General features: G+C 58.3%; 2 protein-coding genes across 12 annotated transcripts; both read left to right on the top strand.

Annotated features, from left to right (window-relative positions):
- The first annotated feature begins 618 nt into the window (after nt 1–618).
- EPN3 (epsin 3) lies at nt 619–13,796 on the top strand. 5 transcript variants are annotated; one of them, XM_041726958.1, is made up of 10 exons: nt 619–989; nt 4,039–4,715; nt 5,686–5,804; nt 6,465–6,545; nt 6,813–6,941; nt 7,855–7,942; nt 8,417–8,686; nt 8,917–8,988; nt 9,116–9,346; nt 9,557–13,796. In XM_041726958.1, the coding sequence occupies exons 2-10, from the start codon at nt 4,178–4,180 to the stop codon at nt 9,892–9,894; spliced, it is 1,866 nt and encodes a 621-aa protein (XP_041582892.1). In that variant the 5' UTR covers nt 619–989; nt 4,039–4,177; the 3' UTR covers nt 9,895–13,796. The 5 variants fall into 5 exon arrangements, with proteins under 5 accessions (XP_041582892.1, XP_041582891.1, XP_041582889.1 ...); XM_041726957.1 differs by having other exon boundaries at nt 8,878–8,988; XM_041726955.1 differs by having other exon boundaries at nt 622–989; nt 8,872–8,988.
- A 698-nt stretch (nt 13,797–14,494) lies between these two features.
- SPATA20 (spermatogenesis associated 20) lies at nt 14,495–22,452 on the top strand. 7 transcript variants are annotated; one of them, XM_041725954.1, is made up of 17 exons: nt 14,495–14,576; nt 15,242–15,360; nt 15,494–15,673; nt 15,901–15,965; nt 16,117–16,271; nt 16,354–16,497; nt 16,604–16,805; nt 17,204–17,334; nt 17,431–17,535; nt 17,762–17,836; nt 17,934–18,143; nt 18,229–18,421; nt 18,724–18,892; nt 19,180–19,391; nt 20,756–20,955; nt 21,849–21,929; nt 22,105–22,452. In XM_041725954.1, exons 2-17 carry the CDS (start codon nt 15,284–15,286, stop codon nt 22,273–22,275), a joined length of 2,370 nt encoding a protein of 789 aa, XP_041581888.1. In that variant the 5' UTR covers nt 14,495–14,576; nt 15,242–15,283; the 3' UTR covers nt 22,276–22,452. The 7 variants fall into 7 exon arrangements, with proteins under 7 accessions (XP_041581888.1, XP_041581886.1, XP_041581885.1 ...); XM_041725952.1 differs by lacking the exon at nt 15,242–15,360 and having other exon boundaries at nt 14,500–14,576; XM_041725951.1 differs by lacking the exon at nt 14,495–14,576 and having other exon boundaries at nt 15,091–15,360.
- The last annotated feature ends 3,101 nt before the right edge of the window (nt 22,453–25,553 follow it).

Here is a 25,553-nt window from a genome sequence, read left to right as displayed (position 1 = left end):
ATGGAAAGGAAAGTACTGTCAGCTTAGACTTAGTACCTGAATGGCTTTCTGTCCAAAATCATCATTCAGGGCCAGACCTCGTGCCGAGTGGGCTCTAAGCTTCCAGAGTTTGAAGAGCAACTTTGCTAATGCTGGGCTCACCACCTTAAGTGCTAGTGGAGCAGAGGTGTGGGTGGGAGATGAGGTGGTGGCCACAACCTCCCACCTGCTTGGTTTTGTATTTGGTGCTTCGGATAAGCACCAAATGGGCCTCATGGGCCTCAGCATCCTCCAGTAGAGAGTGGGAAGAGTTTTGGAGAGAGCAGGTCACTCTGTTCCTCAGAGAGGCAGAGAGGGGCTATGCCTGGAGCCTGGATGCACCCTTCAGGGTGGCTGAGAGGGCCAGCTGGAGCCCACAGAAAGCAACTCCACCAAAGGGTCAGCCCCTGGGAATGGTCTTCCTGGCCCAGCAGAGATGGGTCCCCCCCAACCCCCACCCTATTTCCTGTTGAGGCAGGGGAAGGGTTAACTCCCTGCTGGGTGGGAGTGGGCTAGCAGCCCTGGCTCTCAGAAAACGTATTTCCTGGGGAGAGCTAGCCAGTCAGCCAGCCAGCCAGCCGGCAGGCGTCCCCCCTGACGTTGCTGCCTGCCCAGCCAGCAGGAAGGGGTTAACAAGCCTTGCGCTTCCTCCTGTGTCCTGTTACTGCTGAGGCAGACCTGCCCGGCCAGCTGAGCAACTTTCCTCCGAGTGCTGCCTGCCTGCAGGCTGAGCTCTAAAAGACAAGCAAGCTAGAAGCAGAGCTGCAGCCCGTTCTGGGGACCCTGCTGCCACCCTTCCGAGGGGTCTGCACCTCCTGGGAGAGGGTGGGCATCTCCAAGACGAGGGTCCTTGGTGGATGGCTCTGGGGTCACTCTTGAGGCTGTACTGTCCCCCTGCCGCGCGGGTCGGAAGGTCACTGCAGAGGCTGCTCGTGGTCCCAGGGCTGGGGCCAAGGGAGCCTGCACCAGAGGTAAGCTGGCCCCTCCCTGGCAGCGGTGGTACCTCTCATGGAAGGCTTGGGGCTTAGTCTTCATCCCAGGTCCAAGGGAGAGGGGTGAGGAGGACAGTAGAGGATCCCAGAGGCTTCCTGCCTGCAGCCCCAGGGAAGCGGGACTCGGCTGGCTCCCCACCCTGAAACCCGCATCTTTGGTGGCATCCCCCCACAGAGTCCCATCCTCCTCTGCCCCACCCGTCCTCCTTAGCCCCACCCCCCATTGCATCTCCAGCCTCAGGGCAACCCCCACCCCATTCCAGGACCCCAGGACACAGCCACCTCAGGGCTGACTTAAGCTTAGAGTTCTAGCTCACACTTGTCCCTGCACCTCCCTCTGGCAAGAGTTACTCCCTCTCCCTCTGCCCCCTGCCCCGGGGCTCCCGCTGACCCCAATGGGGCAGAGGCTGGGGCTGCCTCAGCAGACCGGGGGCTCTGCAGGCTGGTGGCACACACACACTTTGGACAAACTCTTGCACGTGACAACATATCTAGGCTCTCCCCTTGTCCCTGAATCCCCACTCTAGGGATGCCATCTACTTTCTGAGCCCTGACAGTTTCCCTCCCCAGTCCTGGTGCCCATCTCTCCTTTCCCCCTCACCCCCTGAAAGTTCTCCTTGGCACCCTTTATAAAGGAGAGAGCGGATACTTGTGCCACATGGCCTGCCCCCCCCCCAGCCCGCCCCTCCCCACTCTGCCCCATACCCGTCGGCCTCCTCCTCCCCCATATCTCGGAATAAGCCTCTCAGGCTCTGCCTTCTCAGTGTCCTTCCCTCCACCTGACAGGGTCTGGCTCAAGGTCACTGCAGTAATTCCATACCCGCCCGCCCGGGCCTGCCGCTGCCGCCACTGGCTGCTGGGTTTCTGTTTCACTCCCTTTTATTTCTGGGCATATTGTGTTCGATAAAACCCTGGGCTTGTAACACCGCTGGCAGGGCTCCCAGCTGCTCCCTCCCGTGTTCCTTCCTTTTCTCCTCCCTCCCTTCAGAGCTCCCTGGGCCTCACCCTGCCCCCTCGTCCTCCCCACCTTGTCCCTTCTAACTTTAGGGGAGGGAAGTCCAGGCATCTCCCTGGGGCTTCTGATGCCTCCCTTCCCCCAGCTCCAGTGAAGGTGTGCAGAGAAGGCTCCTCCGCTCCCCCTCCTAGAAGGAAAGTCCAGGCAGGGCAGCAGGGTCCGCACGGAGGTCCCCTCCCACTACCCCAGGCTTGGCGGGAGGGCTGGGGAAGCCAGGCTCTGGCAGGGCGGCTGGTGGAGTCAGGATGCCTGACTGGTTCTGCTGGTTTCTGTGGCCAACACTGGGAGGGCGGGCACTCCGGGCGGGCTGTGGGGCACAATTATTTCTCATCTTGATTCTTGCCACCCGCCAGCCCACCAGTTGGGGAGGTAAAGACAGATCTGAGTCACCAGTGAGGGGGAGGGCGGGAGTTAAACAAGCGTTGGCTGTGGTATCCCCACAGAAGGCCTCTCAGGCTGGACGGACAGACAGCAGACAGAAGGTAGGCAGCCTTTCAGCCAGCATTCCATCTCCCTGGAGTCCCATGGGATCACCTCCTCTGGGCCCAAGCTCTCCCAGGCACCTGGGCCCCGAAGAAGCCTGCCAAGGCCTGCTGGCTGCTTTGAACTGAGCCCAGGGTTGGCAGGGCTGGGTGGAGGGCAAGTCCAGATGGGGGAGGGCAGGACGAGCAGCTTCTGACTCCTGCTGAGGCCCAGGGCAGAGATCGGAGGCCAGGGGGAGGTGGGGGGGGGGGCGGGAGGCATAATCTCCATGGGTGGTGGTATTGGTGGGGGTTCACGGGTGGTGTGGAGGTTCTGGGGGGGTCTAGCGTGTGTGTGTGTGTGTGTGTGTGCGTGTGTATGTGTGTGTGTACCCATACCAGAGGAACAGCCATGGTAGGGGATTCTGATGTTGGTTTCTGGTGGGGCCCTGGGAGAACCTTTTTCTGTCTTGAACCTGGGTTTGCCTTCCCCAGATGGTCTGGTCCTGAAGCTGTGGAGAGGCCAGCAGGCTGACTCTAGTTCCCCCTCAGATTTGGGGTGCTCAAACCGACCTTGCCTTCAGGGAGCTTACATTCTAGCTGAGATGGAACCAAAACAATAAAGCAATCAGATGAATTAACGACAAAACCAGTAACCCTGAAAATAAGTATCAGATTCATCTTCTGGAGACCTAGGTGTTTAGTCCCAGCTCGGCCACCTACACGCCATGTGACTGTGGGCAGGCTGCATCCCATCCCTGACTTCAGTGCTCTTGTGTGTACCACAGAGGTGGCGGGGGCTAGGTCTCTTCGAGAGGCAGGGCCTGCTTCCTGCCTCATACTCCTCTCTGGGCCTCTGGCCTCACCCAAGTATTCCCTTTGAGCTACCCTTCGTCACCTTGCAGCTTCATCTTCCCTTCAGATCTCTGGCCATCACCTCCACTGGGAAGTCTCCCCTGATTTTCCCAGCATGGGTACTCCTGTACATGCCCATGCTTGACTGAATCGTCATCTGTGCCCCTGGAACTGGACTTGTGTGGGCCAGGACTTGTGCTCTGTGCTCAGCACAGTGTTGGGCTCAGAGAAGGCCCCAGGAGCTAGGTGTTGAATGAATGAAGGTGTACAAACTAAGGCTGTGAGAAATGGGGAGACTGGGGACCGAGGACCAGAAAGAATGGGTGCTACGCTAGATCCCAGTAACGAAGCAGGAGCAGGGTAAGCAGGCATCCCTGGGGGTCACTTTTGTGTCTCTTGCTAAGGGCAAGGTGGGTGTGTCCGAGGTAGCTCCTGGCTCACACCAGCTCCATGAACCTCCCTTCCCCATCTCTGAACGGAGATAATGAGCTCGTCTTTGTAGTGTGACTGTGACAAGCAGCACGCATGTGAGGCTAGACCTGCCTTCTGAATAATATGTAAAATAAGAAAAATAAAAATAAGTGCCTGTCAGCGGTGGCTCCTGGCCGGTGGGGACCTGTGGCCAGGTCTTCCGTTGGTGGCTGAGTGGCTGTCAAGGAAGGCCACTGCCCCTGAGTTCTGTCCCTCTCTCCTGCAGACCCATGTGGAACCTGAGGACGCGGCCGCCCCACTGAGAGTGCGGGGGCCCACCCCTGGAGATCGTGACCTCGAGACGGTGGCCCTCGGCCCTCCACCTCTGGCGGGGGCAGGGGCCGCCCACCTCCAAGTCCCCAGCCATGACGACCTCCGCGCTGCGGCGCCAGGTGAAGAACATTGTGCACAACTACTCGGAGGCAGAGATTAAGGTGCGAGAGGCCACCAGCAATGACCCGTGGGGCCCTCCCAGCTCGCTCATGTCGGAAATCGCCGACCTGACCTTTAACACGGTGGCCTTTGCCGAGGTCATGGGCATGCTGTGGCGGCGGCTGAATGACAGCGGCAAGAACTGGCGGCACGTGTACAAGGCACTGACGCTGCTGGACTACCTGCTCAAGACGGGCTCCGAGCGGGTGGCCCACCAGTGCCGCGAGAACCTCTACACCATCCAGACGCTCAAGGACTTCCAGTACATCGACCGCGACGGCAAGGACCAGGGCGTCAACGTGCGCGAGAAGGTCAAGCAGGTGATGGCCTTGCTCAAGGACGAGGAGCGCCTCCGGCAGGAGCGCACCCACGCCCTCAAGACCAAGGAGCGCATGGCGCTGGAGGGCACAGGCATTGGCAGCGGGCAGCTGGGGCTCGGCCGCTCTCGAGGTTCCCCGTCCTCCTACAACTGTGAGTGAGCCCCAGGGCTGGGGGGGGGTGCGGCCCTGAGTGCTGGGGGTCCCGAGCATTCAGGGAGATGAGGTGGGGAATGGAGCCCGGGAGGCACACCTGCTGGCAGAGTGGGCTGCAATTTGTGGGCCGCAAATTAGCGCAGACCACAGCGGGATCCTAAGTGCTCCTCGGGGAGCTGTCCAGCGGCAGGCCGGGGCCAGGGTGGCAGATGCACAGGCTCCACAGTCCCCCAGCGGGGTCGCCCTCGGCACCTTTCCAGCTGAGCAATCTAGACGGCCGCCTCTCTGAATCTCCGCTTCCTCATCTATGAAGTAGGGAAAATCTTATCTGCTCCAGTTGTTGGATGTGAGAATAATTAGGTGAGGCCAGGCCTAGGAATACCCTTAGCCCAGACACATGGCACAGGGCACTCCATCGGGGCATCCCTCGTGACTCCCTGCTCGAGGGCACTGTCCTTGAAAATGCGGGTGGCTGCAGAGCTCTTCTTGACTCTCCTCCTTGCCCCACTGTGGGCGTCCTGGAGCTGAGGGAATCTCAGGAGGGGCCTCAATTCATAAAGCCCTAGAGGGTGTGCTGGGGACCTTGAGAGCTGTGACCCTGACTGCCTGGAACCTCTCATGTTCCTACCTTACTTGATCCCCGGTAGGATGGGACCCCACTGGAAGAGTGCAGGAGCTGGAGTAGGGGACCTGGCTTCAAGTCTTACCACAGGACCCTGGCCAGGCAACCCTGGGCTCTTGGCGTGTCTGTAAAGGAGGGACTGGAGACTCTGCTGGGGGTGGAATGGGAAGACACACAAAGCACTGGGCAGCATGCTGCCTGGCCCCCTAGAGCCCTCAGCTGCCAGTTGTTTCCTTCCTCCTCTGTTTCCCTCTTTGAGCCTTAGCTTCCTGATGAGGCAGGGGGAGGGGAGTGGCACGGGCACCTCTGTGGTTAAAGAAGCCACAATGGTCGGTGGTCGTTGCAGCCTCCTCATCATCCCCCCGCTATACCTCCGACTTGGAGCAGGCCCGGCCCCAGACATCAGGAGAAGAGGAGCTGCAGCTGCAGCTGGCTCTAGCCATGAGCCGGGAGGAGGCTGAGAAGGTAAGGCACCTGGGGCACAGCTAGGCGTGGCACTGGGCGGGGGGTGAGGGGAGCCTGGAGGGAGGCAGGAAAGGTACCATGATGCCCCACACCCTTGACTCCTAGGGTCCTCTCCTCTGGGCCCCCAGGCCCCAGTCCAGCTCCCAAGGACAGCATAGGGCCTGTCCTTGTGCCCGCGAGTGTTTTGGCAGGGATTGCCTCCCTGCTTCCAGTCTCCTCTGGCTGGGCCTAGAAAGGGCAGTGAGTACCTAGTGGGTTGAGGGTATGTGTGTGTCTTCCAGGCACACTGTGGGAAGTAGTGAGTGTGCTGGGAGACACCGAGATTCGCTGCCCCCACAACCCCTGCCACCAGCTGTCCTTCTAGGGGGCAGGGATAGCCCCTCTGACATCATCTTCTCTGCCATCACTTCTTTGGATCCATGTAGGATGGGCAGGAAGCAGCTGGGCCTCACACAGCAGGACATGGGGGCACTCAGGGGACCCAGAAGAAAAGGATTAATCTCCTGGATTTTGAAACTGGTCGCAAATCCAGGCAGGGAGAAAGCCACATTCACCTTGCTGCCTGGAAGCAGGCTGCTCACACCCACTAGCGTGGGCACTTCTCTCCCCTCAGGAGTGGGAGCACTGGGCCCTGTTCACTCCTGTCTTCCCCCCTCACAGCCGGTTCCCCCAGCCTCCCACAGGGATGAGGATCTGCAGCTGCAGCTGGCTCTGCGTCTGAGCCGGCAGGAGCATGAGAAGGTAGCGGCTGAGCCTCCTGTGCTGGTGCAGGTGTAGGTGCTGGTGCAGATGCTGGGACAGGTGCAGGTGCTAAGGCAGGTGCTGGTGCAGGTGTTGGTGCAGGTGCTGGTACAGGTGCTACATAGGCACTAACCAGGCTCCTCCTGCTTCGCCCAGTGGTCCTGCAGTGCCTAACCTCTGTCACTTACTCTTCTCAACTCCAGCTCCAGTCCTCCCAAGTCTAGCCTGGGCCGCTCATGCTGTCCTTACTCCTCTTGCCTTCTGCAGGAGGTGAGGTCCTGGCGGGGAGATGACTCCCCTGTGGCCAATGGCGCTGGGGCCTCTGTCCACCGTTGGCAAGACAAAGAGACAGAGAGAGAAGAGAGAAAGGAGGAGGAGAAGCTGAAAACCAGCCAGGTAGGGAGGGGCTGCGGTGCATGGACTGAGCCTGTGACACGAACCAGATTGGTATCCATAGCAGTTAGAACCCCACTTTGTATATAATAAGCGCTGTTTAAGCATTTATTCAACAAGAATAGGAGTGGAGGGGGTGCGGTAGCCCCCAGTTCCAGACCACATGGGCTGATGCCTGAGCAAAGTGGGATGCAAAGAATCCTGATCTGAGGTCCCTGGACTTGGGTTCTGGATTTGCTGTCACTCTGACTTGGGCAGATCACTATGGCGGCCTCTGTTTCCTTTTGTTGGACAGCTCCACCTCTTGTATTCTAGGGTTATGTGATGCTGTGGATCTAGTTGAGGGGGAAGCGGGCTCAGGCACATGGTCCAGACAATATCTTGGGCTCATACACATACTTTCCAAAAATACAGGGGTGGGTAGCTACTTGGAACAAAGCCATCCTCCAAAGCAGTGCATGCTACCCCTAGGATGTCTCTGTCTCCTTTTTGCCATGTTCAACAGTGGCTAATTTCTGACCTAGGAAGGCAGACTTGTCATAAAATCTGTCTTCTACCACCAATGGGCGGAGGATCAGGACAACTGAGGAAGGGGTCAGGCAGGCCTGGGTTTATCCAGCTGTGCGACTTCATGCAAAGCATCTCCCCTCTCGGGGCCTCAGCTGATGCATCTGTAAAATGAGCACACCAGTACCTGTACTATCTACTGCACAGGGTTGTTATGAAAGTCAGGTACTAAATGGATGAGGAAACATTTTATAAACTGCAAAGCACTGTACAGAGGCGAGGGATCGTTAGCAGATGTTTGTAAATGAACAAAGGAGAGAATGAGCTGGACTGAGGAAGATAGGCCAGGGACCGCCCTTCCTCTGGTCTCACCCACTTCTGAGCCATGGCTGCCTCTCCCACTCCACAGTCCTCCATCCTGGACTTGGCAGACATCTTCGCACCCACCCCGGCCCCGCCCTCCACTCACTGCTCCGCTGACCCATGGGACATCCCAGGTGGGCACGCAGGGCTGCAAGAGGTTTCCAGGCTGGTCCCAGAAAGCCCCTTCCTTTCCACCACTTGCTGGCACCCCCTCCCCATAGCTAGGGGCCACTGGGCAAGTCACTTACCCCTCTGAACCTCAGCTTCCTCTGGGACATGGGGTTGTAGTAAGGGATGGGAGAGAATGTCTGAAGAGCCCAGCTCATGGAAAACACAAGAGATGTTCTCTCGTTTCCCCTGGTCACCCTGGCTTTCCTGTCCCAGCCCATCCCTGACTGGGAAGTGGCCTGATCTGCCCATGCCTAGGAGTCCATGCTCCTGGCACAACTTGCTCAATATGGGCTCCAGCTTGCTGGGTGGGTCCTGAATCAACATCCCATCTGTGAAATGGGACCCTTGCATCCCAACTTGGTCTGGGTAACTGGGAAGGGCCCTGGACTGGGTGTAAAGGTGGGCCTGAGGTCATGTCTGTGCTGTTCCTGTTTTAGGTCTCAGGCCGAACACAGAGCCCAGTGGCTCCTCCTGGGGACCTTCTGCAGACCCCTGGTCTCCTGTCCCTTCAGGAAGCACCCTGTCCAGAAGCCAGCCCTGGGACTTGCCCCCTATGCTCTCCTCCTCTGAGCCCTGGGGCCGGACCCCAGTGCTGCCTGCCAGACCCCCTTCCACAGACCTCTGGGCACAGAACTCCCCCCATCACAAACTCCCCAGCACTGGGGCTGACCCTTGGGGGGCCTCAGGGGAGATCTCCAGTGCACCTGGTAAGCAGAGGGCCAGACAGTGTGGGTGAGGCGCTGGAGGACTTCTGGGTCCCCTCCCTCCAGTGCCAAGGGGCAGCATGTCCTGTCTATGTTAAGAGGGCTGCTTGCCCGAAAGGGGTCAGACCAGTGACTGCACACCCTCCTTTTTGCCAACCTACCTCCTCTCCCTCTTCCTCCTTGGCCAGCTCTAGGTGGTACCTCACCCTTTGACCCATTTGCCAAACCTCCAGGACCCACAGAGACCAAGGAGGCGCCAGAGTGTGCCCAGGCCCTGCCCTCTGGGAAGCCCAGCAGTCCTGTGGGTAAGCAGGAGGCAGGGCATGATACAGCTCTGGGGAATGAGGGGCCCACCCAGAGGTGACCTCTGTCCTCTCTTCCCACACAGTGACCATTCCCTCTCCCTACCAATGCGTTCTATCTCTGTTCCAGAGCTGGACCTGTTTGGAGACCCCATCCCCAGTTCCAAGCAAAATGGCACCAAGGAGCCAGACGCCTTTGACCTGGGTGCACTGGGGGAAGTGCTAACCCAGCCCAGCAAGGAGGCCCGAGCATGCCGGACCCCTGAGTCTTTCCTGGGCCCTTCAGCCTCCTCTTTGGTCAACCTTGATTCATTAGTCAAGGCGCCCCAGGCTGCAAAGACCCGAAACCCCTTCCTGACAGGTAGGACACTCCCGTGTCCCCGCTGGGTCTCCACACTGCGGGCCCCCTGCTTTTCTCCATCACTCCTTTCAGAGCCCAGCTCCTGCCCTAAAAATCTTCTCTAAAAATCTACTCTTCTCTATCCCTGAGACCCCAGATCTTGCCTCCCCCTCCATTTAGGGCCGTGCGCCCTGGCGCGCTCCAAGCTCCCCACCCGCTCTCGCCCCGCAGGTCTCAGCGCTCCATCCCCCACCAACCCGTTCGGCGGGGGCGAGCAGGGCAGGCCGACCCTGAATCAGATGCGCACCGGGTCGCCGGCGCTGGGCTTTCCCGCCAGCGGGCCAGTCGGGGCGCCCTTGGGCTCCATGACCTACAGCGCCTCCCTGCCCCTCCCGCTCAGCAGCGTGCCGGCCGGCGTGACCCTCCCCGCCTCGGTCAGCGTCTTCCCGCAGGCGGGAGCCTTCACGCCGCCGCCCGCCAGCCTCCCGCAGCCGCTGCTGCCCACGTCGGGCTCCGCGGGGCCGCTCCAGCCACCCCCGCAGGCCGGCGGCACCAACCCCTTCCTCTGAGCACAGCCCCGCCCCGCACGCCCGGGCCGGCGCCTGCGCCTGCGCACGAGGACCCGCCCCCGGGGCGGGGCGGGGAGGGGCGGGGCTGCCACCCAGGCCCCGCCCCTGGGAGCCCGCCCCGGCTGAGGCTCCGCCCCCGGCCGGCCCGGGCGCCCCCGGGGCCTCCGGCGCCCCTCCCCTCCGCAGCTCCTGGAGCTTGAGACCGACGCCGTCCCGGGGCGAGACCACGCCCGCGTGGTAGGGACTGGAGCCCGCTTCCTCGGCTCCAGCAAGTGGACTTCTTGCGAGGCGTGGCGGCTGGACCAGGACCACAGCGCGAATCGCCGGCTGCGGCGGAAACAAGTGCTCCACGGTGTGGGGCACAGAGATGCTCCCACTTGCCGTACATCCCACAGCCTGGCACCTTCGCTTCCAGACGCTCCCCAAGCTCTCACTCGTTCTCTCATTTCATCGTACCACGGATCAGCACTGGGGATGATCTAATGGCAGGGAACAATAGACAGTTGTTCCCATTCGTTGCCACTCATCTGTGCTAAGCACTTTAGACAGATTATTTAATTTAACTCTCGCAACAACCCTCTGAGGTAGATAATACTATTCCCACTCAAGACTGGCTACATAATTTGTGGGGCCTAGTGCGAAATGAAGAGGCGGGGCCCTTCTTCCAAATTAAGAATTTCAAAATGGAGGTAGCAGAGCATTAAACCAAGTGCATAGCCCTTGGTCCTGCTGTCATCTTATAGGTGAGGAAACAGGCTCAGAGAGGTTAAGTGGCATGCTCAAAGTCACAGAGCTAGCACGGATTGGGACTGGGATTCAGAAAATCTGACTCCACAGCCTTGTGCTCCCAGGCTGGGCCGCCGGTTTCATTTACCAATATTGACCTGCAGTGACCAAAGTGTTCCACTCACCGGGGAGGAATCCAAGAATTGCTAAGCCCACAACCTCCAGGAACTCAGAACTCAGTGGGGAGACAAAACCGGTACTGGAGCCCTCGTGCTCCTTTGTTTTACTGAGTCACTTTAAATCTGGCTCTACCCTTTCCCCGCCCCCTTCCTTCATTGCCAGGGCAAGAAATTCTATCTCAGGCCTGCTGAGAGAGCCTGACCCCTTCTGGGGGCTTATGTAGGGTCTGAGAAACAAAGGTAAGGGGGCAGGGCCCAGTACCTTATCCTAGGGCCACCATGGACCCTCCATTCCTTTTCTTCCACCACTGGACACTAATTTGTCCTCAGGGCTCAGACTCTGGCCCTGTAGTAGCCCTGCTCCCAGCCCCCACTCCCTTCTGGGTCACTGAGGGAAAATAGCCTTCTATAGAGCAGAAACGCCAACGTGGAGGGAGGATACGATGCTGTTCTCTTTCTTAAGTGGAAGGAGGATGTGGCAAAAGGAGCTACTTGGGTTTGGGTTGTTTTTTTTTTTTTTTTCTTTCCTTTTTTTTTTGGAAGGAGGGAGTCCTACTATGGCTGTTACAGGCAGGACCGACAAGAGCTCCTACTTAGGAATTAGACCAACAGAGCTCACAACTCTGCTCCAAGATTTGCACTCAATAATAATAATAATAATAATAATAATAATAATAATCACTTAGTAATAAGTGGTTATGCTCCCTGACCTTGAGTAAATTACTTAACCTCTCTATGACTCTGCCTCCATTTCCTTACTTGTCAAGTGGGAACAAGAGTTCCTTCCTTAGGAGGTTGCTATGTGGCTCCTCCCATGCAGTGTCCTTTTGGCCCAGGGCCCACCCTCTTCAGAGACTCCAGTGAGCAATGAGCCCGTCATACCCTCATTCCTGGTCTTGCCAGGCAGCACCCAGAGTCCAGCCCCCGTCTGTCTTCTGTCACACACACCTGGGAGGTTTCCATCCTTCCTGGTAGCTCACCCACCGGTCACCCCTCCCCTACCTGGGCCCTCCTCTTCTAAGCTGGCTCTCCCTTGTGGACTTTGATTTTCTGAGGACCCCCAAGGGATGCTGCTTGACCCCCACAAAGAAGACGTGGGTAGCCTTATTTCCCCATAGCTCCTTCTGGACCATTTTTCTCCTCTAAGAGCCTCCTTCTTGGAGGCTGGAGCTCCTGGGTTGTCCTGCCTCCTCTGCCTGGGGCTGTGCTCCACCTCATTCTCACCATGCTTGCCCTCTTGGCTCACAATCTCCTCACCCAGATCTTCCTTAATCCCACCTGACTCCATTAATCAGAAAGATGACCTTGACCTCTCAGCTACCCTTACCCATGGTCACACTTTTGGGTTCGTCATCACCCAAATTCCTTCACATTCCAGGCAGGCTTCCTGTTCTCTGATCTTAATCTCATTCCTTCCAGGGAGCATCTACCAGACCCTCTGGCCTGCTGACCTTTCTGCCACCACCCCAACCTTCTCAGAGATCTCTTCTCTCCTTGACGTCATCAATTGCTTTCTGTCAACCAAGTCCTTCTCGATCATATTTATCATAATTAGCCTCATCTATCTTGAAAGTCTTTCCATCTTTCCCCTCACTTCAAGCACCCATGCCACCTCTCTCTATCCCCTTTCTTTCCCCTCCTCCTGACCCACTCCAGTTGGCTTCTGCTGTCAGCCCCACCTCACTTGAACACGGTCTGCCAAGCTTGGCCAATGACTCCGGTGTTGCTGAAGTCATTTGGCCTTTTTCTGTCCCATCTCACTTGGCTTTTCCAGAATCTGACCGTGAGGACCCTTCCTCTTTGCAACTCTCTGTCCGTTTGCCTTTGGGACACCACCCTCTCCTGGTGTTCCCTTGACCCTCTTGTGATTCTCTGTGTCTTTCATGGGTGCGCTCCTGAGTTCCTTGAGCCCAGACCTGAGCTTGCTCCTCTCATTGCTCCCTGGATGGTCCCTGCCATGCCTGCACTGTCTACACACTGAACCCTCCCCGCTGCCCCAATTCCTCCTACAAACCTCTCCTCTGTTCCAGAGCCATGTTCTCCCCACACATATATCTCAAGGGCACCTCAAACCAACATGTCCAAAAGTGACCTCTCGAACTCCCACCTGAGCCTCTCCATACCCCCTCCTCAGCAAATGGCCTCACCGTCCAGCATAAGCCCTACTCTGCAAACCAGTCTTGACATCTTCCTTTCCCTCACTGCCAATCCTGAGGATGTCTTCTCCTCTAGAGGCCTCCAGACCCTTCTCACTACTTCCACTCCCACCTGGTGCAAACCTCCACCATCTCCTCTGGGTCCTGCTACAGCCTCCTAACCAATCCTGCTTCTTCCACTCTTGCCCCTTTCCAGCCCATTCTCCACTTAGAAGCCAGAGGGACCTTTCCAAAGTGCAGAGTCACTTCCCTGACCAAAGCCCTTGAACATCTTTGTTCTCTCATCAACAACCAAAACTCCTACTCACAGTTCATGAGTCCCTCCAGGACCTGGACAATTGCCCTCCTCCAAACTCACGTCATCTCCTGTGTCTCTTTCCTTTGCTCTCTGCCCTGCAGCCATGCCTGCCTTCCGTAGTTCTTCAGCCCTGACTCACTGCTATGCCCAGGGCCTTTGCACATCAGTTCCGCCTGCTTCCCCAGCACTCCCCCGACACCCTCTCTCAGGACCCCGTGCTCTCGTTCTTCCATGGCTGCTACACAAATGTGATTTCCTCAGGGAAGCCTCTCTTGCGTCGCCTCTCCCACCAGATCAGGTTCCTTGTTTTAGTCATGACACTTCTCACAGTGGGTGGTTGTACATTCGTGTGTGTGTGTGTGTGTGTGTGTGTGTGTGTGTGTGTATGTGTGTGTGTCTGTCAGATTAAATTCTGTCTCCTTCAACAGACTGTGTGCAACACAGGGGCAGGAGCCTGGTCTCTCTCCACCCACCATTGTACCTAAGCAGAGCACCTGGCAGGCAGTAGGCACTCAATAAATATTGGCTGAATGTAGTAAATGAGATAAGTGTGGAAAGTATATGATAGGACACAGAGCTGGCTTGTCGTTATTATTCAGGGAAGCCTTCCTGGAGTGGGTGGGATGTGCCCAGGATCTTTAAATGGAAAGGCAGAGTCAAAGCTCTCTGGCTGGGTGGGCCTGGAGAATACATGCCTTCTGCTCGAGCCTCGCTTCTCTGTCTCTCTTAAAAAAAAAAAAAATTATTTATTCATAAGAGACACTCACAGAGAGAGGCATAGACATAGGCTCCATGCAGGGAGCCCCATGCAGGACTGGATCCCAGGACCCCAGGATCACGCCCCCAGCAGAAGGCTGGCGCTCAACCACTGAGTCACCCAGGGGTCCCTCCAGCCTCATTTCTCATTTGTACAATGGTCAAGGGTTGGACAAAATGACCTAAGGCTCTGGCATCCAACGGCCCTGACATCCTCCCAGCCCTCCATGTTCTTCTCACGAGGCGTGACTGTCCCGCGGGCAGCCGCTTTAGGTCTAGCGGAGCCCAGCCGGCCCCTTCCGTGCCCTGCCCCGGGCCTCCCAAGGCCGCGCTGTCCGGCCTGCGATCCCACGCTCGGCCACCGGGCGGCGCGCGGAGACCAGCCACGCGGCGGCGGGAGGCCCGGCCGGGTGGGTGCCCTGGCCCGCCCCTCGCAGCCTGTGGGCCTCCCTCCCGGTCCGCAGCGTCCGCGCCTTGGCCGCCAGCAGCCATGCTGGGTGCCCGGGCCTGGCTGGGCCGCGGCCTCCTACTGCCCCGCGCCGCGCGGGGCCTCCCCACCAGCCGCCGGTAAGGGCCGGTGAGAGGGCCGAGCCGCTTGTCGCATCACGGTGCTGGTCCCCAGCACGCCCCGCCACCCTTACTGCTGCTGCGACCTGGCCCAGACTGCACCGCCCCCTCTTCCCCAACCCCTCATCCTCCTCATCCCCCCATCCGACTCCCCCCCTTCCTGCTGCAGGGCCAGCTCCACCCGAATTCTCCTGACACCACCTCTGGGAAGCCTTACTTGGACCCCAATGCCAGGCCATGTTCCTTATCCAGGGGCACCCTGGGCTGACCTGTCCCAATCCTTATGGGTGGAGGGGCCTGTCATTTAGGTCTGCCCTGCAGTGCCAGGTTCCCACGCTGAGCCCCTGAGATCTGAGCCAGTTTCTGACTCCCTGGGGGTGCTGGGGGGGTCTGGCCTTATGGAAGGGCCCAGGGGGTGAATGTTGAGTGAGAGGGCCCCCTGTATCGATTTTCCTGTCATTGCTCCTCCAGTTCTTGCCCTGTCCAGCCACCAGCAGCAGACAGCCTCCTGCCCAGGTCATTAACCCAGGCGGGCGGGAGAGACACCTGCCAGTGCAGACACCATGGGGAGGGGCCCCGTGAGGGGGAAAGAATGGAGACTGAAGTTCCATTCTGTCCATTGTGACTCACTCTGACCTCACAGTCATCATCCTTCCCACCGCCAGGTCCGAGAGGCTGGGGGAGACTAACCTGGCAGGGATCCCCCAATGAGCCACCTTTCTTCACCCCCCCAAAAACAAAAGGGGGAGCACAAAGGCCGCGGTCTCCCCCGTGGTTCAGAAAGGTGGGTTGGGCCTGGAGCAGGGGGCTCCAGGAGAGGGGCCGGGGGGCAGGGGGAGTGCTGTGGGCCTCCATGGTGGGCCTGGGCTGGGGGGAGGTGGGTGGCAAGCTGTCACTGACCCACCTGACCACGCCAGGGGCAGCTCCTCCCGGGACAAGGACCGCAGTGTGACAGTCAGCAGTTCAGTACCTATGCCTATTGGAGGGAAGGGAAGCCGGACCAACTGCTCCCCATCTGTACCCCAGAAGGTCCCCAACCGCCTGATCAGTGAGAAGTCACCGTACCTCCTGCAACATGCCTACAACCCTGTGGACTGGTGAGTACCACTCCTGAAGCTCTTCCCTCCCTGACCTCCTAAACCTCCCTCTCCCTGCCCCCCTCCCTCTGGGGGTATCAGAGCTCTCAGCCCCTCCTACACCCCCCTACTCCTACCCCTCTCTCTCTCTGGGGGCAGCTGAGCTCTCAGCCCCTCCTACACCCCTTCTCCCCCACCCTCACCCCCATCCTGGGGTCAGCCAGTGAAGCCCAACCCTGCCGGCCTAGGTACCCCTGGGGACAGGAAGCTTTTGACAAGGCCAGGAAAGAAAACAAGCCAATTTTCCTTTCAGGTAACATACCCCCCTTCCCTGGGATGGGAGGAAGGGGGTGGTAGTGGACAGGGGAAGGGTCCTCTGGGCCTGGAGCCTCCCAGGAAACCTCTAACCAATCACTGGTTATCACCACCACCACCACCACCGGTCCACCGTGGCCCCGTTCCAGTGGGGTACTCCACCTGTCACTGGTGCCACATGATGGAGGAGGAATCCTTCCAGAATGAGGAGATTGGCCGCCTGCTCAATGAGGACTTTGTCAGCGTGAAGGTAGACCGAGAGGAGAGGCCAGATGTGGACAAGGTGTACATGACCTTCGTGCAAGTAAGTAGTCTTCCCCATATGGGGGTGGGGGTGGTCTGAGCACAGGGGGCCGCTCCCCTCACCCTCGTCCTCTCTCTGCCAGGCCACCAGCAGTGGTGGGGGCTGGCCGATGAATGTGTGGTTGACTCCCAACCTCCAGCCCTTTGTGGGGGGCACCTACTTTCCCCCCGAGGATGGCTTGACCCGAGTTGGCTTCCGCACAGTGTTGCTGAGGATACGGGAGCAGGTGAGTGTGCTCCCAGGGAGTGGAGATGTGTGGGGGGGACTGGGGGTCCAGGGCAAGGACCCCCCCACTGGATGCTGACCTCTGGGTCTGCCCCTGCCTCCTACAGTGGAAGCAGAACAAGAACACCCTGCTGGAGAACAGCCAGCGTGTCACCACAGCCCTCCTGGCCCGCTCAGAGATCAGCATGGGTGACCGGCAGGTGCCACCATCCGCCGCCACCATGAACAGCCGCTGCTTCCAACAGCTGGATGAGGGCTATGACGAGGAGTATGGTGGCTTTGCTGAGGCCCCCAAGTTCCCCACGCCGGGTCTGTGCCCCCCATGCCTGCCTTCCCTGCTCCCATCCCAGCCCTCCGATGCCTGTGATGCCTATCCGGGCCGATCTCTTCTGACCTCTGGCTTGGTCATTAACCACCTGCTCTGGCTGACCAGAGCTGCTCTGACTCACTCCCCACCCCTGCCTGCCAGGAGCTCTCTGGTGAAGTCCTAACTTCTGATCTGAGCAGCAGCCCTATGACACTGACCTGGAGAGCGATCCTCTGTTCTCTGTGTTGACCATTGACCTCCTAACCTCCAGAGTGTCCAGGGGGACAGCCTGTTGAGTGAACTCCTAACCCCAGCCTGGCCAAAGGCCGCCTGATCACCCAAATCTCTGCGCCCCCCCAAGTCCCCCATCCTCTCAGGTGACTTTTCTTGATGCTCACAGTGATCCTGAACTTCCTGTTCTCCTACTGGCTCAGCCATCGACTAACCCAAGATGGCTCTCGGGCCCAACAGATGGCCTTGCACACCCTGAAAATGATGGCTAACGGGGGCATCCGAGACCATGTGGGACAGGTGAGGGGAGGCATTCCCTGGAGGGGGCAGCAGGAGGTAGTGAGGTGGGGGCAGAATCTGGGGTCAGCCTCTAGCCCCACGTCCTGCCTGGCACAGGGCTTCCATCGCTACTCCACGGACCGCCAGTGGCATATCCCCCACTTTGAGAAGATGCTGTATGACCAGGCACAGCTTGCAGTGGCCTATTCACAAGCCTTCCAGGTGACCCCTGAACCCAGCCTAGAGCAAAGACACTTAGCCTGTTCCCCTACCTCTGGCTGCCCTTCTAAGGCTTGGGGACTTGTAGCTGCCCCCTTGACTTCACCCTTAATCCCCTCCCGTATGCCCAGGCTCTCTCCCCACCCTCCTGGGAGAATGGTGACAGCCCTCTCTGTACCCAGGCCACCCCAGAGACCTCTGTTTACAGACCTCCCTCCTCCCACCTCAGATCTCTGGTGACGAGTTCTACTCCGATGTTGCCAAAGGCATCCTGCAGTACGTGGCTCGGAACCTGAGTCATCGGGTGTGTGTCCACTGAGGCAGGCGGGCCTGGCAGCAGGAGGGTTTGGGGCCTCAGCTGCCCTGAAGGCAGGGGCCAGCCAGCTCTCCTCTTCCCACAGTCTGGAGGCTTCTACAGCGCTGAGGACGCAGACTCACCCCCAGAGCGGGGCATGCGGCCCAGAGAGGGGGCCTTCTATGTGTGGACGGTCAAGGAGGTCCAGAACCTCCTTCCTGAGCCTGTGCTGGGTGCCACCGAGCCCCTGACCTCGGGCCAGCTCCTCATGAAGCACTACGGGCTCACAGAGGCTGGCAACATCAGCCCCAGTCAGGTGAGGATGCGGGGCTGTCAGGGACGGAGAGGCCCTGAGGGCAGCAGGCCAGGTGACTCCCTCTCACCAGGGCTGTTTTCCTCAGGACCCCAAGGGGGAGCTGCAGGGCCAGAATGTGCTGACCGTCCGCTATTCGCTGGAACTGACCGCTGCCCGCTTTGGCCTGGATGTAGATGCCGTCCGGACCTTGCTCAATACGGGGTTGGAGAAGCTCTTTCAGGCCCGGAAACATCGCCCAAAGCCACACCTGGACAGCAAGATGCTGGCCGCCTGGAACGGTGGGGCGGCCATGTCTGCGGCCTGATCCTGTTGACAGATTTTATCCTTCAAGAGGCCCCTCCTATCTGTCAGGCACCTGCTAGATATCAGTTCTCCCTTTATCGGGTTTATCATTCCCAATTTACAAATGAGCCAATCGAGGCTTAAAGAGCCGAAGTGACCCACCCTAGGTCACACTCAGGAGCCAGGAGTTCTTACCCACTGCTCCAGAGAGGTGTCGGGGGCTTGGAGGGTCAGGGCGGACATACCTGGAAGGGTCCAGCTGGCTTCTCCTGAAGTGTCTAGTGTCTCCTCCTTCCAGGACTGATGGTGTCTGGCTATGCTGTGACTGGGGCTGTCCTGGGCCAGGAGAGGCTGATCAACTATGCCATCAATGGTGCCAAGTTCCTGAAGCGGCATATGTTTGATGTGGCCAGTGGGCGCCTGATGCGGACGTGCTATGCAGGCCCTGGGGGAACTGTGGAGCACAGGTCAGGGCCAGGACAGCTTGGGAAGGCTGGTCTCCCTGGGCATCGCGGGCCTATCTCCGTCCCGCTCCCTCCCTCCTGGTAGGCTCCAATCCCAGCTCTTCCATTTGCTGGCTATGAGCTCTTACCTTCCCTGAGCCCAGTTACTCATCCAGGAAGTGGGCTAAAGGTACCCACCAAGAGATAGATCTTGAGGGCTAAATGAAAGGGCAGGTAGAGGGCCTCCTCTGGGAAAGCCTCTCTCTCCCTCGGCCTGTCCGCAGCCCCTTCCCTAATGCCTGTCCCCACAGCAACCCACCCTGCTGGGGCTTTCTGGAGGACTATGCCTTTGTAGTGCGGGGCCTACTGGACCTGTACGAGGCTTCGCAGGAGAGCTCATGGCTCGAGTGGGCTCTGCGGCTGCAGGACACGCAGGACAGGCTTTTCTGGGACTCCCAAGGCGGTGGCTACTTCTGCAGTGAGGCTGAGCTAGGGGCTGGCCTGCCCCTGCGTCTGAAGGACGGTCAGTGGTGGGTGTGGGGCTGACCTCGACCCAGTTAGGGCTTGGGTTCCCTGGGGGAGGCATAAGTGCAGCGAGGTGGTAAAGAGCCAGCCTGGGTTCACATCTCCACCACTTATTTGTTCACCAACTGACTTGGAGTTGGTCTTATTATATTCCAGAGCCTCAGTTTCCTAATGCATGAAACAGAGCTAGCATTGGTACTAACTTACAGGTAGATACAGAGATGGATCGAGCTATTCCACGAACACACTTAGCAGCAGTAACTGGGTGCTTGGATTCATAGATCATGCAAGGTTTACCCTCACAAAATACAATGTAGCAGGGGAAACAACTAATAAATAGTAATGACCACTACAAAAGTGCACGCACAGATGGGTAGTTACAACAGGAGCATCATAGAGTAGTAGGCGCCTGGCCCCTTGCATTTTAGTACTGCTCACCATTACCTGACACATCTGGTATGTTAATGGTGCTGCCCCCCCCCCCCCCCCAATGTACGCCTCTTGGGAGCAAGACTTTTCTTCTTTTCCTTCTGCATCATCCCCAGCGCCTAGCATAGGTCTGGTACATTAGCAGGTGCTCCACAAATGTTAGCTGAAGGAATGAAAGGACCCAGCTGGAGAACAACAGTGGGACCTAACTCAGTGAGGGGGATGGACTCAAACCCGGGACAAGCATCACTTAGCCAACAACTCTGAGAAGCCTGGAGGATGGGGGATGGGGCGGAGGCTAGCGGAGGGGAGGCGCCCTCTTAGGCCAAGCTGGGTCCCTGCAGGCTCTTATAGGCCTGGCAAGTAGTGAAAATCTCTGAAGGGTTTTAAGTAGGTTGTGGGCTGGTCCGGTGAGGTTCTAGGAATATCATTCTGACTGCAGGTGGACAAAAGGGCCTTCCGAAGGGGGCAGGGGAAACTGGGTGACCAGTCAGGAGGCCATCAGTGGCATTCAGTCCCAGCGAGGGTGGGCAAATGCTGCAGAAAAGCTAGAAGTACAAGATGGGTAGAAGTGGTGAGATTTAGGTCTACTCTGGCCATGGACCCAGCAGACTCTGGGTGGATTAGAAGTGGGAGGTAGGGGAAAGGTGGGGAGCGGCAAGGATGATGGCACTCTGGCTTGAGCAGCTGTGTAGCTGGATTGAGGAGTCCATAGATGGGGGAGCTGGGGGACCAAATGTTCAGCCCCATGCCAAGTGGCTGAGAGAGCAAGAGGTCAGCAAGTGCTGGGCATCAGAGCTGGGGCAGGATTGGGCCGGGGTGGACTCTTTCCCATCCCATCCCCATCCGCCACCACTGTGGTCACTGTCCTGGGGCTGGGTCCCGGGACCCTGTGACTGACCCTTACCACCCCCTCCACCCTGCTCCCTGCAGACCAGGATGGCGCAGAGCCCAGTGCCAACTCTGTGTCGGCCCACAACCTGCTTCGGATGCATGGATTTACGGGTCACAAAGACTGGATGGACAAGTGTGTGTGTCTCTTGACTGCCTTCTCCGAGCGCATGCGCCGTGTCCCTGTGGCATTGCCAGAGATGGTCCGCGCCCTCTCAGCCCACCAGCAGACCCTCAAGCAGGTGTGGGGGGGGTGAGGGCACTCATGCTAGGACCCGGGGGGGGTGGGAGGAGGGGATCTGGGGCTGCAGTGGAGGCTGGGAGCATGGGGTGGGGCTCCTGGAGCTGTCCCCCAGAGCTCAGGTCTGTGAGTGTGTGGCCGTCGAGGAGTGTGTGCAGGTATCTCCATGGGGATATCCATACGAGCTGCTCTAGGCGGTGGAGGTATCCAAGTGAGTGTGCATCTGAGGGGCCAGGCCTCTGGCCTGGGTAAGTGATTGTGTGAGCGCCTGCTACTGGGGTACTCAGAGCAGAGAGGGCAGGAGGCAGGGGCTAGAGATGGGTCCCTGTGGTTGGTGAAGTGTTTCTCTGTCTCTGTATCTGTGTGGTTGGGGCTGCCATTGTGTGGGCAGGCATGTGCTTATCTGTGTGCAAATCCCTATTTACATTATTGCTGGGTGTGCATGTCTAAATATGTGTGCCTCTGGAGGTGTGTGACTGTGCATCTGCATGCCCGCCGAGTGTGTGCTAGTGTGTTCACCAGTATGTATGTGCCATGTTCAGATTTGCCCTGATTATATTTGCATGTTTACCTGCACATCTCTGCTTCTATGTGTATGTGTGTGTGTGTTGTGTGCTGATGTCTGCACCTGTGGGTGCGTCTCCCTGGGTTTGTATCTCACTGCTGTGTAGGATACCATCACTTTATGTGTTCTTAGGTACGTGCATCCATGTTCCCACTTGCTGAGCTTGAATCTGAGGCAGCCTCCTGGCAGCTGGTCTGGAGGATGCTCAGCCGCATCCCTGTTCCTTCCTGGGGCTATAGTGCAGAGTGGAGGGAGGACAGGGAACCCCTGGTAGGTCTGGGTCCAGCTCCCCACCCCTGCTCCTGGAGTTACCTCTCTGTTCTGGCCAGATTGTGATCTGTGGAGATCCCCAGGCCAAGGATACCAAGGCTCTGCTGCAGTGTGTCCACTCCATCTACATCCCTAACAAGGTTAGAGTTTGTGAGCCCTGCCCCAGCCCCCAACTCTCCTGCCTGGGGGCCCCCCTGCCCCTCTGCAGCTCTCCACTATCCCCTCCTCTGGTGGCCCCAAGAGAGGAAAACCACCGTGGGCCCTGCCAGTGTCCCAGTACCCCCCAGGTGACTGTCTACTTTTCTGCTACCACAGGTGCTGATCCTGGCCAACGGGGAGCCCTCCAGTTTCCTGTCCCGCCAGCTGCCTTTCCTGAGTACCTTGCGGCGGCTGGAAGATCGGGCCACGGCCTACGTGTGTGAGGACCAAGCTTGCTCAATGCCCATCACGGAGCCCTGCGAGTTACGGAAACTGTTACACCAATGACTTCCTCGACCGTGTCAGGCAGGGGCAGGAGGCCGAGCTTCCCAGCTGGCCAGAGACTCAGGCCCGGTAGGGCCCTGTGCATGCTGTGGCCATCCCTGGGCGCCCTGTCACCAGACGCCCTCGGCCATCCTCACCATCCCCCCCATGGGCACCTACTCACCCTGGAATAAACCTAACAGCATCCTGCGGGAACCTTGGGGCCTCAGCCTTGCTTGTGTGTGTGTGTGTGGGGGGGGGAAACCTCTAGCTGACGCCTCTGCCTTCTCCAATTCCTTCTTCACCTTCAGAGGTCTCTGGGCTGACACTGCCCCAGTCTGTGGTCATTGCAGCTTGAATGAAACTCAGGGTAGGGGTCCTGTAATGCCTGCCAGGGCTGGGGGTTGGGGTGCAGCCTTGCCCTGGAGAGGGGATAGGCTGAGTCTGGCCTTCAGCGGGGTTAGGAAAGGATCCTGACCTCCCCTTCCCCCTGTCTCCTGTTCTAAGCTGGGGAAAAGGAAGGGGATGTTTTATATGAGCGTTTATTTTTCATGAAATGATGACATTTGCATATGCTTCGGTACATCATGGGAGCTGCTGTTCTTTGGACCAGGGATGTTTATTTTGGGATGTCTATTTAGCTGCTCCCCCTTACCCCAGGATGGAACCAAGGCCCCCTGCAGGAGGTCATATCGTCCATGCCCCCGCTTTCATACCAACCAGTCTAAGGAGGGTTCTCTTTCATTTGGAACATATATTGGGTTGGAAGTTCTTCTCCAAATCTGAGTCCTTCCTGCTGGAGGGAAAGATGATACTCTTCTGTGTCCTCCTCCAGTCCCTTCAGATGCTCCCGAGCCCTGTCCTTGACCTCTGCATCTTCACAGACCCCCAGAAACCCCATCTAGCTTCCACGGCGGGGATGGCACTGGGAAGCGTGCTTTGGGAAGGGCAGGTGTAGTGGGATGGGGCTGACAGGCAGGGAAAGGGGAAGGAGCTGTCTCCCTCCCCGCACCCTTGAGGGATCTGCTGAGCCTGGGTACCCTTGAAGCCCCAGAGCCAAGCAGTACGGCCAGCCAGAAGAAGCTGCTAGAGATGACACCCAAATGGGGCCACTGCTTGTGGAGATGTCAGCAGTGGGCAGGAACAGGAGACTGGACTGTCCCTGCAAGTTCTGCACATGGTCACACACCGCCACACATGGTCAGGGGACCAGGCTCAGCTTTGACTGGGCAGCTGGGCCCTCGGTGCAAGCCACCGGCCCATCTGGAGAGGATTAGGGCTCCAGCCAACAAGGTCAGGTGGCCCTTTTCTGGCTGGAGCCTGCTCAGCCTCAGGCAGGAAGTCCAAGGCCTGGGCAAGTGGAGCCAGGTCTGGGGGGCGGCGAGGAGGGAGGGTGGAGCCGGGGGAGCACAGGTGGCCTTTTTGGCTGCCCCAGCCCTGGCTCTGGAAAACCTAGGCAGTCTGCAAAACCCTCTGTCTCTGTTTCATTGACCCTCAAGAATGAGGTGGCAAGACAGGTACCTCTGGCCTCCTATGGATGGATACTCAAGGCCCAGAGAGGTCAAAGACTGGCCTGAGACCACTCAGCATATCTGGTTCTTTCCGTGGTCTTCGGGGGACAATAAAAATCACTGAGCCTTCCTCTTCCCCCAGGAGGTAGAGGTGCGGCTATGAAAGGGGATGCATTTGGTGTCTCCTACCCCTCTAGCCAGTCTTCCTTCTGCTCTGTGTCCTCTTTCCCTTCCCCTGCTAAAGGAATTCTGTAATCAGTTCAAAGGAAGGAGTTAGGGCCTGAAAGAGTTAGGCTTGCGGGAGAGCTAGCATTTTCTGACTAGGGCAAAGCTGAACATCAGTCTTGCTCGGATAGGGGCTTTTACATCTGCCACCTCTCTTCCCTTGGCCAGTCCCTCTTGCGTGTGATCCTTTCTCTGCCAGCAAGGCTGTCCTGGAGGACCTGGGAGCTGGCGCCAGTGGAGATGGGACCTCACCGTTTGAGAAATCCTACACCTAATTTCATCTCCCTGAGCCTCGGTCTTCTTATCTAAAAAATGGGACAACCACCACCCCACTGTGAGGCTGTGAGGTGACTATACGGGATGATGTATCATCGCTGAGCAGAGCGCCTCACAGATGGGAAGATTGTCTCAGTTCCTGAGGGAGCCAGCCAGGCTGTGCGGGAGGTGTAAAGGGGAGAGGGCTGGAGGGGGCTGGAGGGGCTGACAGAGCAGGTCCTATATGGAGGCTCTCCCCCAAACCCAGAGGAAATCTTAGACAAGGCTTCGGCCTAACTTCTTTGTTAGGAAACTGAGCCTCAAGAAATTTCCCGTCCCTCATTCTCCTCCCTGCCTGAGGTTACTCATTCATCTAACAAAGATTTACTAAGTACCCACTGCGTGCCAAACTGGAGCAGAGGAGGCTGTGGTGAGCAGAATGGACATAACCCTTGCCCTGAGGGAACAGAGATCCTAGAGGGGCAGACAATCATTTCCTTACATACAGCAACATGAAGAGCCATGAGGTTCCAGATTCTGGTCTGGCTTAGTACTGTGTCCTCAGCACCTTGGCACATGTAGCATCGCAGTACTTGCTGAAAAAGGCTGCTCTGGGGAGGTGATGGCAGAGCTGAGGCTGGAAGGGTGAGACTTAAAGATGGTTTCACCCCTTCTTTTGCCTTCTCTGTAGGTCCTGCCTCCCTCCTCCCCATCCCCCCACTCAGGTGAAGATAGCATCTCTAACTGGATGTCAGAGTCCCCTGCTGCCCCCGGCCCAGAGATCAGGATGCTTTTAGGTGGCAGGTCACCCCAGGCCCCGAGGCAAGGGAAGTAATGTGTATCTGCCCCACACCCTGTCCCCTTTCTGGGTATGTTCTAGAACAGAGTTCAGCCCAGAGACAGGGGTGGCCTGGATGAGGGATCTAGACATGAGGCCTGTGGACCACCAGGAAACCTGACCATTGGGCTGGGCCAGCCTCTCTGGGCTCATCATCCCCTTTGCAAAGCAGGGATGATTAAAGTCACTACCTCCCGGTGTCAGCCCTGGGGCTTCTTGACCCCATCGGGGAAGGGCAGGCCGAGGAGGCAGACTGCAGACGAAGGTGTCAGACACGTGGAGTGAACCATAAATAGGCCCCTCTCCCAGAAGACCGCTGAGACTTCAAGCCTGGCACCGCACACACGCGGAATGAGAGCAGAGACTCCCGCCAGGAGGGAAAGGCACTTAAGGGATCTGCTCATTAGCATGAAATGCAAATGAGCTCGGCCTCATTTACACAGCTCGGTGCTCGGATTTGGGGAAAGGGCAAC

The sequence above is a fragment of the Vulpes lagopus genome, chromosome 12 (assembly GCF_018345385.1).
Source record: "Vulpes lagopus strain Blue_001 chromosome 12, ASM1834538v1, whole genome shotgun sequence".
In the NCBI taxonomy this organism is placed as follows: domain Eukaryota; kingdom Metazoa; phylum Chordata; class Mammalia; order Carnivora; family Canidae; genus Vulpes; species Vulpes lagopus.
Note: the sequence above shows the minus strand (reverse complement) of the source record. Positions and strands in the feature narration are given on the sequence as shown.